General features: G+C 38.8%; 1 protein-coding gene across 1 annotated transcript; it reads right to left on the reverse strand.

Annotated features, from left to right (window-relative positions):
- Positions 1–639: 639 nt before the first annotated feature.
- LOC117402640 (GDNF-inducible zinc finger protein 1-like) lies at positions 640–12147 on the reverse strand. The gene is made up of 7 exons (XM_034003987.3): positions 11983–12147; positions 7402–8701; positions 4582–5556; positions 4129–4223; positions 3626–3793; positions 1921–2078; positions 640–1746 (listed from the first exon to the last, which is right to left on the reverse strand). Exons 2-7 carry the CDS (start codon positions 8691–8693, stop codon positions 1534–1536), a joined length of 2901 nt encoding a protein of 966 aa, XP_033859878.3. The 5' UTR covers positions 8694–8701; positions 11983–12147; the 3' UTR covers positions 640–1533.
- Between the last annotated feature and the right edge of the window lie 1223 nt (positions 12148–13370).

Here is a 13370-nt window from a genome sequence, read left to right on the forward strand (position 1 = left end):
ACATTTAAATGAACTTAATGTGAAGCTGCAGGGCAAGGATGTGTTTGTTCACGAATTGTATTCCAATGTGAAAGCTTTCAAAGTCAAGCTCATTTTGTTTTCAAAACAAATGAAGAGCAAACTGTTCGCTCACTTTCCAACACTTAAATGTTTGGAAGTGTCGTCGGAGCGGGCAGACAGGTACAGCAACATTCTGAGTGACCTGCATGGAGAATTTTCTCGTCGATTCTCTGACTTTGAGAAGATCGAGAAGACACTGGAGCTGGTGTCATGTCCACTTTCATTTGACTACGAGAAAGCACCAGAAGAATTACAACTGGAGCTCATCGAACTCCAGTGCGACTCCACTGTGAAGGAAAAGTACCATTCACAAACACTGGACAAGTTTTATGCCTCTTTGAATGAAACAAAGTTCCCAAATATCCGCAACGTAGCCCAGAAAATTCTTGTGTTGTTCGCCTCCACCTATGTGTGCGAACAAACATTTTCACTACTGAATTTCAACAAATCTCGCTACAGATCCCAGTTAACTGACCAGCATCTCAGCTCTGTTTTGCGGATTTCAACAACAAGGACAGCACCAGACTTTGATGCTATCGTAAAGAAGGGCGACCAACTGCATTGTTCACATTAACAGCAAAGAGAGCGGAAAAAAGGGGGTATGTTTTGTTTCCTTTTTTCTTGTAATGCATTTTTATGATGATATATCTATAATAATAATAAGGTCGTATGTTTCCCCCAATATCTATCTTTATTTTAATACCTGTTCTTCAGAGTTAAATCAATTAACAACAACATTGCTCATTATAGCAATAAACAGGAAAACTACCAAACGTATGTAGTGCAGTACACTGAGAATTGTGAGCGATGCACATAATTTGTGTTGAGACAGGGGCAACATAACTGAGCACGTAAAATCAAAAGACAACTCAATGATGCTATTTTATGATGATTTTACCACAAAATTGTTTTGTGTCTGTTTGAACATGATTGGTTTGTTTGTTAAGTATACATTTATATGGCTCGCCATACAATTTCCATACCCTGATGTGGCCCTCAGTCCTAAAACTTTGCCCACCCCTGCTATAAGGCAACAAAAGGTGAAAATTTTGAAAGGGGGTGTAGACTTTCTATAGGCACTGTATATATGTAAATGTAAATTTACATGAATTGAAAAAAAAAGCATACTGTTATACCACGCTCTTGTTCTGTAATGTCTTGATATGCCAGCACAAAAAAAATGTTTCTACAGTACCGCCACACTTATTCTTTTTTTTAGTGTTCTGATTTAAAGCTGCATGACTGCATTCTCATAGAAGGCAATGATTGGGAATTGTAAAAATGTATACCATTATGGCACCTTATCCTCTATATCCTTTACGTAAACATTCATATAGTGGCAGCACTTATTTTGCCAATGTTTGTTTCTACGGGCACATAAATCGGGCAGAAAAAAATGTGCCATTAAAACACTTTTACTAAACTAAATACTAAACACGCAAATATTACAAATCCCTTTCTTCGTTATGCATTTTAAGAACTAACATGGGGAATCGCACTCCCTTTTCTCACTTTGTGTTTTTCCAGTTCTTGATGCGCTTGCTCAAGCATATCAGTAAAATCGTGATTCACTGGGCTATCATCAATACATGCCCCTCCTAATGTTTCTATCTTGGACCAATTGTGATCTTTCTTGGTAGTGAGATCAATTGCATAGCTCCTCCAATCTGCCTTCCGATCATGAACCTAAAACATAAAAATATATATATTATTAACATAAAAAAGTGGTTTTCAATAGTATACCTTGTTCATATTTTGTTACATTATTTCCAGTGAAACCTAAAACCTCAAGTTAGCACATCACTTTATATCCAAGTCTCATCTACATTCATTCACATACTTATGCCCAATGCCACTTACCGCAACGTGTCTTCTCAAAGTGGACATGTCAGTGAAAGTCCGGTCACAGGCTTTGCATTTGTAAGGCTTCTCCCCAGTGTGAATTCTCTGGTGACGGCGCAGAGCCCCCTGCTGGGTGAATGTCTTCCCACACTGGTCACAGAAATATGGACGGGTTTCTGAGAACAAAAATCAAAGTACATTTAATGCTATTTTCTGCATGTTTCCCCTAACTCTCATTTGAAGTCAAGCTCACCAAGGCAGCAGTATTTGAAACCCCAGTTAAATTCAAAACCGTTCAAATTGGGGCTTGGTCTGCTACAACTGAAAGGGACCTGGTTGGCATAGCAGTAGCAGCCATCACTGATTGACAAAATAAATGTGCCAAGTTATGAATTCATTATTAGAAAAAATACAGTAAATGCAAAGTGCAAATTTAACACCAGAGTGCCACTTTGTGCCGCCTGATTAAACAGAAAATGTGTACGCAACTTTGCTCTCATTAAGCATCTTATGTTAATTTTGTTGGATCTCAGTGCAGCTTTTTATACAGTTGACCACATTATTTTACTTAAAAGGTTATAGGAAACTGTTGGTATTTCTGGAATCGCCTTGGACTGGTTTAGATCATATCTTTTAAACAGATGTCACTCAGTTTCACTTTGTACTTTTGTTTCTGATCCTGAGGTCATTGTTTCAGGTGTTCCACAGGGTTCTGTTCTGGGCCCCTTACTTTTTAACATTTATATGCTTCCTTTAGGCCAGGTCATGCAACACCATGGTGTCAAATATCATTTTTATGCAGATGACACACAAATTTATATTTCTTTTAAAACAAACTCTGATACAGCAGTTTCTGTCTTGTCACATTGTATTGCTGATATAAAATGTTGGATGCATGGCAACTTCTTACAGTTATACTCTGATAAAACAGAAGCTTTGTTGTTAGGATCTGGGAAACAATTGAGTAAAGTCTCCACACAGTTTTTAGATGGAATTACTATTAAAGCTAGTTTTACTATTAGAAATTTGGGTGTTGTTTTGGACCCTTCTCTAACCTTTGAGGCTCATGTGCTCAGTGTTACTAAGACTGCTTTTTTCTACGTCCTTTTTTGCCACTAGTTGATGCCGAAAGGCTAGTTCATGCATTTATTACATCTAGATTAGATTAGAGTAACACATTGTTATGTGGCCTTCCAAATAGTACTCTAAGGCAGCTCCAATATGTTCAAAATGCTGCTGCTCGTGTTCTAACTAGATCAAAATCCCACAACCACATGACACCTGTTCTCTCTAAACTCCATTGGCTGCCTATAAAGTTTAGAATTGATTTTAAAATTGCTCTTTTAACTTATAAAGCTTTACATGGCATGGCACCTGCATACGCTGCTGACATGATTGTCTCCTAAGCCCCCTCCTGAAATTTACGTTCTTCAGAGGCTAGTTTGTTGGTTGTTCCAAAATCTAGGGCTTTCAGTGTCTATGCTCCCAAACTTTGGAATTCCCTCCCAAATATTCTAAGAAATTCAGACACTTTAGTGATTTTTAAAACTCGTCTTAAGACATACTTATTTGATTTGGCTTTTTTATAACTCTCTTTTTTTTCCTCTGTGAAGTGCCCTGGGATACTTGTTATGAAGGGCGCTATATAAATTAAATGTTGTTGTTGTTGTTAACGAACCTACTTCTTTTGCATTCGTTTTCTTAAGGAAACTGTTCAACATACCTGCATGCACCTTACTGTGCTGAGCTAAAGATGCTCGAAGGCCAAATGTTTTCCCACAGACTTCGCACTTGAAAGGCTTGGCTCCCAGGTGACATCGCTTGTGGCACTTCAGGTATTGCTTAGTAGAAAAGTTCTTTTCACACATATCACATTTGTACAGCCGCTCGCCTAGAAAATTGATAAAATGCATTCCTTCAGGGAAGGTTACCTGAACAGTTTACATATTTCTTATTACCCAACAAGCTAGTTTAGACAAAAACTCCATTCAAATCTACTGTCAAATCTTTCTAGTAAAAGCTCCACTAAATTTACCTAAGTATGGAATCTTCTTTATTTGGATATTTGCTGAATGTTTTATACACCTGTCTACGCAATTGTAAAACAAAGAATTGAATAGACTGGACAATTAATGTTTTTTTCCCTTTTATGTATCTAAGTTTTGGGGGTTGCATCTTACTAATATAATTGCTTACAAAAGTTGGGAATATGAAAACGGTGTGTACCTGTGTGTGTCCTTCGGTGAATGTCTAATTTGCCTTTGCCAGAAAAACAACAGCCACACACTTCACAGATATAAGGCTTCTCTCCAGTGTGGGACCTGCATTGAGTTTGAAAAGATTGTAAAAATACTGTTTAATTACATTAATCAGTTTAAGAAAATACAGACAATGCTGTTAATGTATTACAGAAACTGAGAATAAATGTATAGATTTATTTTTGCACATTTGTCATATTTAAAAAAATATATATATATATAGGTACTATATCCCCGTCATAGACTTTAACAACATGGACAACATTACATTTAATTCCAGCACATGATCACCACCTGCAGCAAGTCTGACCAGTTCTTAGCTGATTTAGGAGGAGCGTGATTGCTCAGACTGCTGACCCTTGATCTTTAGCACACCTTAACACGTTTCTGTAGTTAAACAAGTTGGTTTAGGAAAACTAACCTTACGTGAAGCTTGAGCTGTGATGGCTGGGCGAACCTTCCGTTGCACACAGAGCACTGGTAGGGTTTCTCTCCAGTGTGGGTCCTCATGTGGAACACCAGGGCGGTCCTGGAGCTCAGGATCTTGCCACAGACGGAGCACAGAGGACGCTTGTACCGACCCTCATGTCTGCGTAGGTAGTGCGCACGGACGTCCCGCTTTCGCTTGAAGGTGGCATTGCAGAGGGTGCAGGCAAACTGTCTCTCATCGGAGTGCACACAGGCCCGGTGCTCCTTCCAGCAGCTGTAGTTGGCAAACGCCTTGCCACAGGTGTCGCACTTGTAGAACTTTTCTGGATGGGATTGATGTGCCTCTTCGTAGTGGGCCACAAACTTCTTCCGAAAGGTGAACTGCTTGTCACACTTATCGCACCTGATAACATAACGCTCCCCTTTGGGTTTGAGGACCGTGCCAGCTCCTAGTTTCGTGCCCCTGCCTTTTCTTTTCACTTGACTGCCTTTCACATCCTTCAATTCCTCCTCGTGTTCAGAATCGCCACCGGAGGCTTCGTCTGCTTCATATTCATCTTCCTCATCTGTTTCTTCAACTTCTACTTGGCTGCTTCCTCCATCGCTCTTTACACCATTTTCATTCAGCTCTCCTGAATCATCTCCTACCCTGTCCTTTTCATCATCTTCATTTTCCAGTTTTTCTGTACTGGGTGAGCTTACTAGCTTTTTATCATTTGATTCTTTATTAAAAGGCAAGCTGCTCTTCTCCCCAACATTATTTTGTTCTACATTGTTCAGCAAGCATTTCTGCTCTTCAACATTTTTCCTTTCTTTATTGCAGTTTGCTTTTAAGTTTCCATCCACTGGGTTACAGGTGGGGCCGTTACTACTGAGTTCCTTGTCGAAAAAAGAGTCCTCATTTGGTGGAACAAGCTTCCAGTATACAGGTCTAGGCTTCCTCTCTATACCAGACAAGTGCATGTTTCTGTAAGAACATAAACAGCAATTAGTAATTATAAATCACTGATTTTTTGTTTAGCCACAGAACAGCAAAATAATGCTGCATATCTTGGTATTCGCCAAGTTAATAAAATAACAAGTATATCTAGCTTTCTTAAGCCCTGTTCACACTTGTATCGGTACGATAATGGTACAGTTTGTTTCGGTATAGAATATAATCGGTACGAAACCACTTTCTGTCCTAACTGACTTTTCAATACCAGTACAGTTCCGATACAGTTGCGATATACCTGTCCACATTCATATATGTTTAAATCGACAGTGTGCGGGTCTGAACTTGTTTCCATGACGACAGCTGTCACATCTGTTAAAAATTGATCCGTTATGTAATACTACGTTTTGCCGTCCTGTCCTTGTACAGTATTTTGTTTTGGTATTCAATCATTATTTAGAGATGAGCAAGACGCGAAAGGATGAGACGACGAAGAAAAAGGCGAAAACAATTACCCGTCTTATAAAGGCATGAGGTTTGCTTTTTGATATTGATATTTTGATAGGAATTTTATTTTAGAGCGGCACTGTACGCTTTACCTCATAGTCATCATCACTAATTTTGTGGAGAATATTTTGTTACTTATATTGGCATTTTTTGGTGTCTCCATGATAAAGGTATTTAAACTGTAAAGCAAGATAAAAGTATTTAAACTGTAAAGCAAGACGTGCGCGTGCTTCAGAACACTGACTTAACTGAGTCGATACTGCATCGGTTTACCTGTCCACACTTAACTGTATCGATACTGTGTCGGTTTACCTGTCCACACTTAACTGTATCGATACTGTGTCGGTTTACCTGTCCACACTTAACTGTATCGATACTGTGTCGGTTTACCTGTCCACACTTAACTGTATCGATACTGTGTCGGTTTACCTGTCCACACTTAACTGTATCGATACTGTGTCGGTTTACCTGTCCACACTTAACTGTATCGATACTGTGTCGGTTTACCTGTCCACACTTAACTGTATCGATACTGTGTCGGTTTACCTGTCCACACTTAACTGTATCGATACTGCGTCGGTTTACCTGTCCAAACTTAACTGTATCGATACTGTGTCGGTTTACCTGTCCACACTTACTTTAACTGTGTCGATGCCGTGTCGGTTTACCTGTCCACACTTAAGCTGTTCCGAGTCGTATCAAAACAGTACTGGTACGAAACCTGCTCTTTTTTGAGTTTCATACAGATACAGTTATATCGGTACGACACCGATAAGAACTCCAGTCTGGACAGATGTTTCGATACGGTTCCGCAACGCTACCGGTATAAAAATGCTAGTGTGAACAGGGCATTAGGCCATCCAAGGGACAAAGACCCAAATGAGAAACGATCATAATCACAATGTTGTTATAATGCAGGACATTATTCTGTCATTTGACACCTCAAGGTCTAAACATTAACCACCATAATTGCAAATATTGTGACAAAACTCCCATTGCAAAGCAGTATATTTCAGATTAACACCGGAGACCTGTATATAACTTGTGAACTGGAAACTTTACAAGACACTGAAACGATATCATTAGTTATCCTCTTGCAGTCTTTATGTAAAGTTATTTAGTGTTGTAAGAGTTATACATTATACAGCTGTACATTATAAGCCTGTAGCCATTTTTAAATCCCTCTTAAGTGTGGCAAAAAAATTGCTTCAATTGCTTACACTAAAAAAAAAAAAGCAACATTTCCTAGACCTGTAGATAGGCCTACAGTGTTAAAAACAATTAGGAAAAGCCAACATCCATTTTGTGAACATGCCTATTGTACAAACACCTGAATACAGTTGTGCTATAAGCAATGCTAAAGCATATTACCTCACATGGGTGTTGAAAGAGGACTTCTGGGCAAAGCTTGCTGGACAGTCCGGACATTTGTACGGCTTTTCTCCTGTGTGTATTCGGATATGTACAGTAAGGCCACCTTTAGAACTGATAATCTTATCACAATAGGGGCAAGCCTGCGGAGACCGCTTCTTCTCGTGCACGTTTCTGATGTGGTCGTTAATGTCCTTTTGGCGTTTGAACCTCTTGTCACACAACTTGCAAGAATAGCGTCGCTCATCGTTGTGGACAGTTAGTCTGTGCTGCCTGAGGTTTTGATGGTTAGTAAAGAGCTGGGTGCACAAGTCACAGCTGTACTTGACCACAACATTAACACCATGCTCTTTGCCCATGTGTGCCTGATACTTGTTCACTGTCTTAAATGTCTCATTGCATTTGTCACAGGTATAAGTCTCCTTCAGCCAACTTGAGGCATTCCTAAGGGACCTTCGTAGACTGGTGTTCCCTTCACAGTCCTCTTCTTTTACCTCAGGGACCTTCCTTATAACTATACGGGTGTTCAAGTCCAAGGGGGTCATCCATTTTATGCAGCCCATTTTATTTTGATCAGATTCACCAGCATCCCCACCATCGTTATCCACATCCTCATCATCCTTAGATTCTTCTGTCTTTGATTGATTCTGGTCAGATGACTTTGTCACAGAAGTCATAGTATTGCTAGAGGCACCATCCTCACCTATCTCTTTTGTAGGTGCTTCTTTCCTGAGTTTGGGTTTTGGTTTAATCTGCTGCATACTCTTTTTTGGGGTTTGGTCACATAGTATAGATTTTATAGCTGAGGACTTTATTTTTGAAGTCTGATCTAAGCAAGGGCTTTTACTCCTCAATGTCATTGCTCTAGACGAGGATGCTAGCTTTGAATCCTGTCTCTCACTGACTGTGAAACCATTGCAAACCTCCAACAGATCTTTGCAGTCCAGTTTCTCAGCCACTTCTTTCAACCTCTGTAGCTTTTCTTGCTGGATCTCCACTCTTGCAGTGTAGACAAATTCAAGGAAGCTAGTGAAGTCTTCTGTATAGATGTCCTGCAGGGTTACTGTGGGCGATTTAGCGACTGACAGCTCCTCACTGACAAAAAGTTCCCGGAAATAATTGCTGGAAGCAGCTAGGACAGCTTTGTGGGCGGAAAACTCTTCATGGACCCCCTGTTGTATTGTCTGGACAGTCACGTCACAGAGGTAACCAAACTGGTACAGAGAATGGAGAGCATTTAGCATGTTGGAAGCAGCTGCCTTGGATTCCATGGTGATTCTGCTGGATTCCATCCTGCAGACTGAAGACAACAGAAAGGTTCTTACAATAGGTTGACTAGACAAGTCTCACTCACTCAAAGTAACATTTTAGCAAAAATATTATTTTCCAAAACAGTTTAACACACCTTAACAAGCTTCTGTAGTTATATGACAGACAAAGAACAGGTTAGTTGGTTAACTCTGTAGCTGTCCTTATAGACATAACATGGTGGGCACCGGTCTATGAAGCCTGGTAGTATAGGGCTACATGCATGGACAAGAATTCAGCTGTCTGATCACCAGAGCCCTGCTGTGGACATTCACAAACTGGCTTGCTTAAGCTTTGCTTCCACGTGGGTTTGGAAACAAGATACAGCACTTCAGATTTTAATTTGTCATTTGCAAAATCTTTAGATTTCATCCTCCATCCCATACACAAATAGAGTGCTAACCAAGGCTCTAAATTCTATTTTCTACACCATTTATTAACACGAGCAAATTAATTCTGATGAAACCCCTCGACACTTTCCTTGTTTATTTCAAATTAGCTTTTTTATGTAAAATGCTAGGCTGCAATTCTGCTGGTTCCTGGCGCTTAATCAGTTCTTGTCCTGTAGATCACAGTCTGATTGCAGGTATATCATTGGAATGAAATTATTATTATTATTATTTATTTCTTAGCAGACGCCCTTATCCAGGGCGACTCACAAGATATCACATTATCTTTACATACAATTACCTATTTATATAGTTGGGTTTTTACTGGAGCAATTTAGGTAAAGTACCTTGCTCAAGGGTACAGCAGCAGTGTCCCCGACCAGGGATTGAACCCACAACCCTCCGGTCAAGAGTCCAGAGCCCTAACCACTACTCCACACTGCTGCCCTAAAATGAACATGAAATGAACATACAGCCCAGAAAGAAGCAGCAACATTTTATTATATGACTTTATTAAAATCCCAAGGTAAATTTAAAAAAAGCAAAGAACTAAAAGACATTCACAAGAAAATAGGGGCCACAGATAACGTTTATAGTCAGGGGTCGGCAACTTGTCCGTACACAGACACGTGTGTCTGTGGCAAGAGTTATCAATGTCCGTGGCTGGCATGTTTACTTTTACTTGTTGGCACTATTGTTTTTTTCTTCTAATACAGGGAACTATGTTGCGTCTTCTTTTACTTGTAATGTAATGTGTAATTTCTACTGCTTTTTCTATAGAACCTGATTGGTTAACTGGAATCTCGTGAGAGCATTCTCAACGAGAACACTCCAGTCCTTGAAGTGTAGTCACTGGTCATGTTGATCAAAGAAGAGCAGCAGGTAAATTAATTTTCAGAAATAAAAAAATGGAAGGTAGCCGTGGCAAAAGAGCATTTAACCCGCATGGGAAAAAGAGTACTTTGTATTTCAGAGAGAGGACGGAGCAATGGAATGTATGTGCTCTGGACAAATAATGAAGCAGCTAAAATCAACACTAAATAGCACAAAATAACGACAGAGTTTTAGAGCCTACTTGAAATAACCGAGAGATGCTCTGCTGAAAATATATCGAAAGCAACTGCTTTTTCTGACCGTGAGCACTACACAGTAGAAAAGTTCACTTCAGATGGCGCAACTGTAATGACTGGCTGCAATCAGTAGGGAGAAGGTAATGTTTCTGCAAAGCTAAAAGGTCAGTTTGGTGAACTGTTTATTATTATTATTTGTTTATTTAGCAGACACCTTTATCCAAGGCGACTTACAGAGACTAGGGTGTGTGAACTATACATCAGCTGCAGAGTCACTTACAACTACGTCTCACCCGAAAGACGGAGCACAAGGAGGTTAAGTGACTTGCTCAGGGTCACACTGAGTCAGTGGCTGAGGTGGGATTTGAACCGGGGACCTCCTGGTTACAAGCCCTTTTCTTAAACCACTGGACCACCCAGCCTCCTATTCAACACTGTATGACACATCGGCAGGTTTTAATGGCATGAGATGCAGAAAAGTTAATCCCTGATTTTGTAGAGGATACAATTAAAGCCGCAATGTCTCATTTTAGTGGTCTGGCAAGAAAGAAAGGGTTTCCTCAGATTTGTGAGTCAAATGATGAAGAATACACCCACCTAGTTACCACCAAAAACATTCGCCTTGCACAGTACTTTGAAAAAGAACTTTAAAAACAGCGAGGAATACAAGGAGTTAGCCAGGTTTGCCATTCTCTTGTTAACGCTAAGTTCGCAAAACAAAGAGTGTAGGGAGGGCCTAATCACAAGACACAGATACAAGTTACAGTTCTTTTTTAGGTATTTAATTTTAAAGTTCAGATTGTTGTGAATGTTATTATTTATTCCTTTAGAAAAATTGGTGCAAATTGTGAATTGATATAAATCACTATATATACATCTACACACACACACACACACGACTGTCTATAGCTTCCGTTTTGTTTGTCCGCAGTTTTAAAAATCTGGGTTATCAGGTAAGTTATCAGTTTATAATAAAGATCAGGGGTTCTTGGAGAGTTCTCTATAAAAATATAATTATAGATTAGAATAGCCTTCCTTTTTTTTCAATTCTCACCCCTTGCCTTGCTTTGCACGTTCCATTTCCTGGTCATCCCCTGCCCTAAACTTTCGGAAACTCAATTTTGTGATCCATTGTCACCCCCTGCCCTCCTCTTTATCTTTATTCAACCATTTCTCTGTGGTCTAGCAGGTCAAACTTTTTTTTTGTGCTGTTTTTCCTGTATTCTCTAAATCTGACCAAACACATGTAACACATACAAACAAACAAATATAAAAGAGCATTTTTTGAGGGTTTCCATATTGCATGTTGGTGTTATTTTGTCACGTGACTTGTTTATCATTTGCAGGGCTTTGGGTAATGATTAATTAACTACTTCATCAGCTACCTCTGTTGTGCAGCATATGTAATGCTTAAAGGCGGCATGATATAATGTGGTAAAATGTGCTTTAAAGTTGTCTTGGTAAAAAAAAAAAAAAAAAAAAAGTGCCATTCCTAATCCACATGTCGCATTTACTGCATGAAGTTACATGTATTAATACATCAAAAACGTAAAAGCAATATTAATACGGGTTCGGTACAGTACACTTTTTTTTATCTGATACATGAAAAAAATATATTAAACTATTTTTCAGAAACGTTCAGAAACATCGCGAAAACTTGAAGCACATTTGTACTTCAAGACCCTACACCAAAGACTGTATACACCGCCTTAGAAGAATCCCTTGTACTTTAAGAAACTAAAGACTAAAATACCGTATACACCGTTATTGACCACTAAACACTGAACGTCATCGATACTATGAATCAAACATACCAGTATTTTATGCAGGCGAGGCTCCCTTTGTTTTCTGTTGATAAATATGCAGGCAAAGACAACGCGATGTCTGCTACTTAATACTTAGCATGCACGCACGCCTGTGCAGGGATTGCGCTACCGCACTGCACTGCTGGAACGTAAACAACGAAAGTGTAGGAATTCTGTATATGTGGGCGTGTGTAAAAAACAGTTCCGTGGCGCACACATCACCATATTGAACATTTCCGGGGCACTCGTTGCTCCCAAGTCCATGCTCACTTTATATAAACAAACAACAAAATAATTTAAAAAACAGTTTCACTGTCCACAGTTACGACATAACAAATATCGTAATTATAACAGCATCTATAGAACACATTTAGTTGAATTTAAAAAATGACATCAAAAGTCTTTGTTTTTGTGTATCTCCCGCCAGTCCAGTCGGTGTGGAGGAGTGGTTTAGCACCGCTTTTGTATTTAGTAATGGTTTTAAGTATTGTCAAAATAGATATCGTTATGCGTAATTCTCGTTGATTTTATCATGTTAACTACAAAACCCCCGGTACATACTGCACTACCTACGTCATGCATGATTCACAAGTAACTTAATACTCGGTAGGTTATAAATAAACAAAAGAATGCAGGAAGCTTTCAAACTCCCCACCTTGGTTGGAGTTTTTTGGTCATGTCTTGAAAAACACGAACAGTTTTGCCAAGAGCTTATATATATATAACATATCGAAACGTTGGGCAGCTGGCTCTTTGAGCTAATATATATATATATATATATATATATATATATATATATATATATATATATATATATATATATATATATATATATATATTCGATTTAGCCTTTTGAAGTTGCACACATTGCCACCATACTGAATTCCATGTCAAATCAACCATTGCACTATTTTTTTTTCAATTAGAAAAATATTATTTGAGCACACAAACATAACAAGAAGTGCTCTGGCTTTTCTTTTCCTTACCACATCATGGATTGTTATTGCTGTGCACTAGAGCGGCCATTTTGAAAAGAGCTTTGAAACAGCAATTTCAAGTTCAGACTTTAATTGAGTCATTCCTAGCACATTTCTGATAATAAATTGTTTGAGAATTTAAAGTCTACTGCCATTATTCGAATAAATTGCACCAAAAAGGCTTTGATGCAAAAGACTGCCCCTGAGTCAGATGACTATACCACACTGTAAGAGTTTAAGTAAAATGTATTTTTTTAAAACACAAAAAAAGAACAGAGGAATTTCTTTTTCTATTCCTGCTTCAATATTATAGTCATTTATAATTGTTGTAGCTGAAGCAAAGGTAAATCTACTAATGTGCATGTTATTTGGCATTGTGCAGGAATTGGAACAAATAGGCCTCAAATTTTGTACCATTTT

The sequence above is a fragment of the Acipenser ruthenus genome, chromosome 5 (genome assembly GCF_902713425.1).
Source record: "Acipenser ruthenus chromosome 5, fAciRut3.2 maternal haplotype, whole genome shotgun sequence".
NCBI classification, from domain to species: Eukaryota; Metazoa; Chordata; class Actinopteri; order Acipenseriformes; family Acipenseridae; genus Acipenser; species Acipenser ruthenus.

What these genes read in the sequence shown, in the direction of transcription:
- LOC117402640 (XM_034003987.3), bottom strand. Translation starts at nt 8,693, where the DNA reads ATGGAATCCAGCAGAATCACCATGGAATCCAAGGCAGCTGCTTCCAAC. An exon ending in TCACCGAAGGACACACACAG is followed by an intron (nt 3,794 to 4,128) that starts GTACACACCGTT and finishes TCAATTTTCTAG; the next exon opens with GCGAGCGGCTGTACAAATGT. An exon ending in GCACAGTAAGGTGCATGCAG is followed by an intron (nt 2,079 to 3,625) that starts GTATGTTGAACA and finishes TTTTGTTCTCAG; the next exon opens with AAACCCGTCCATATTTCTGT.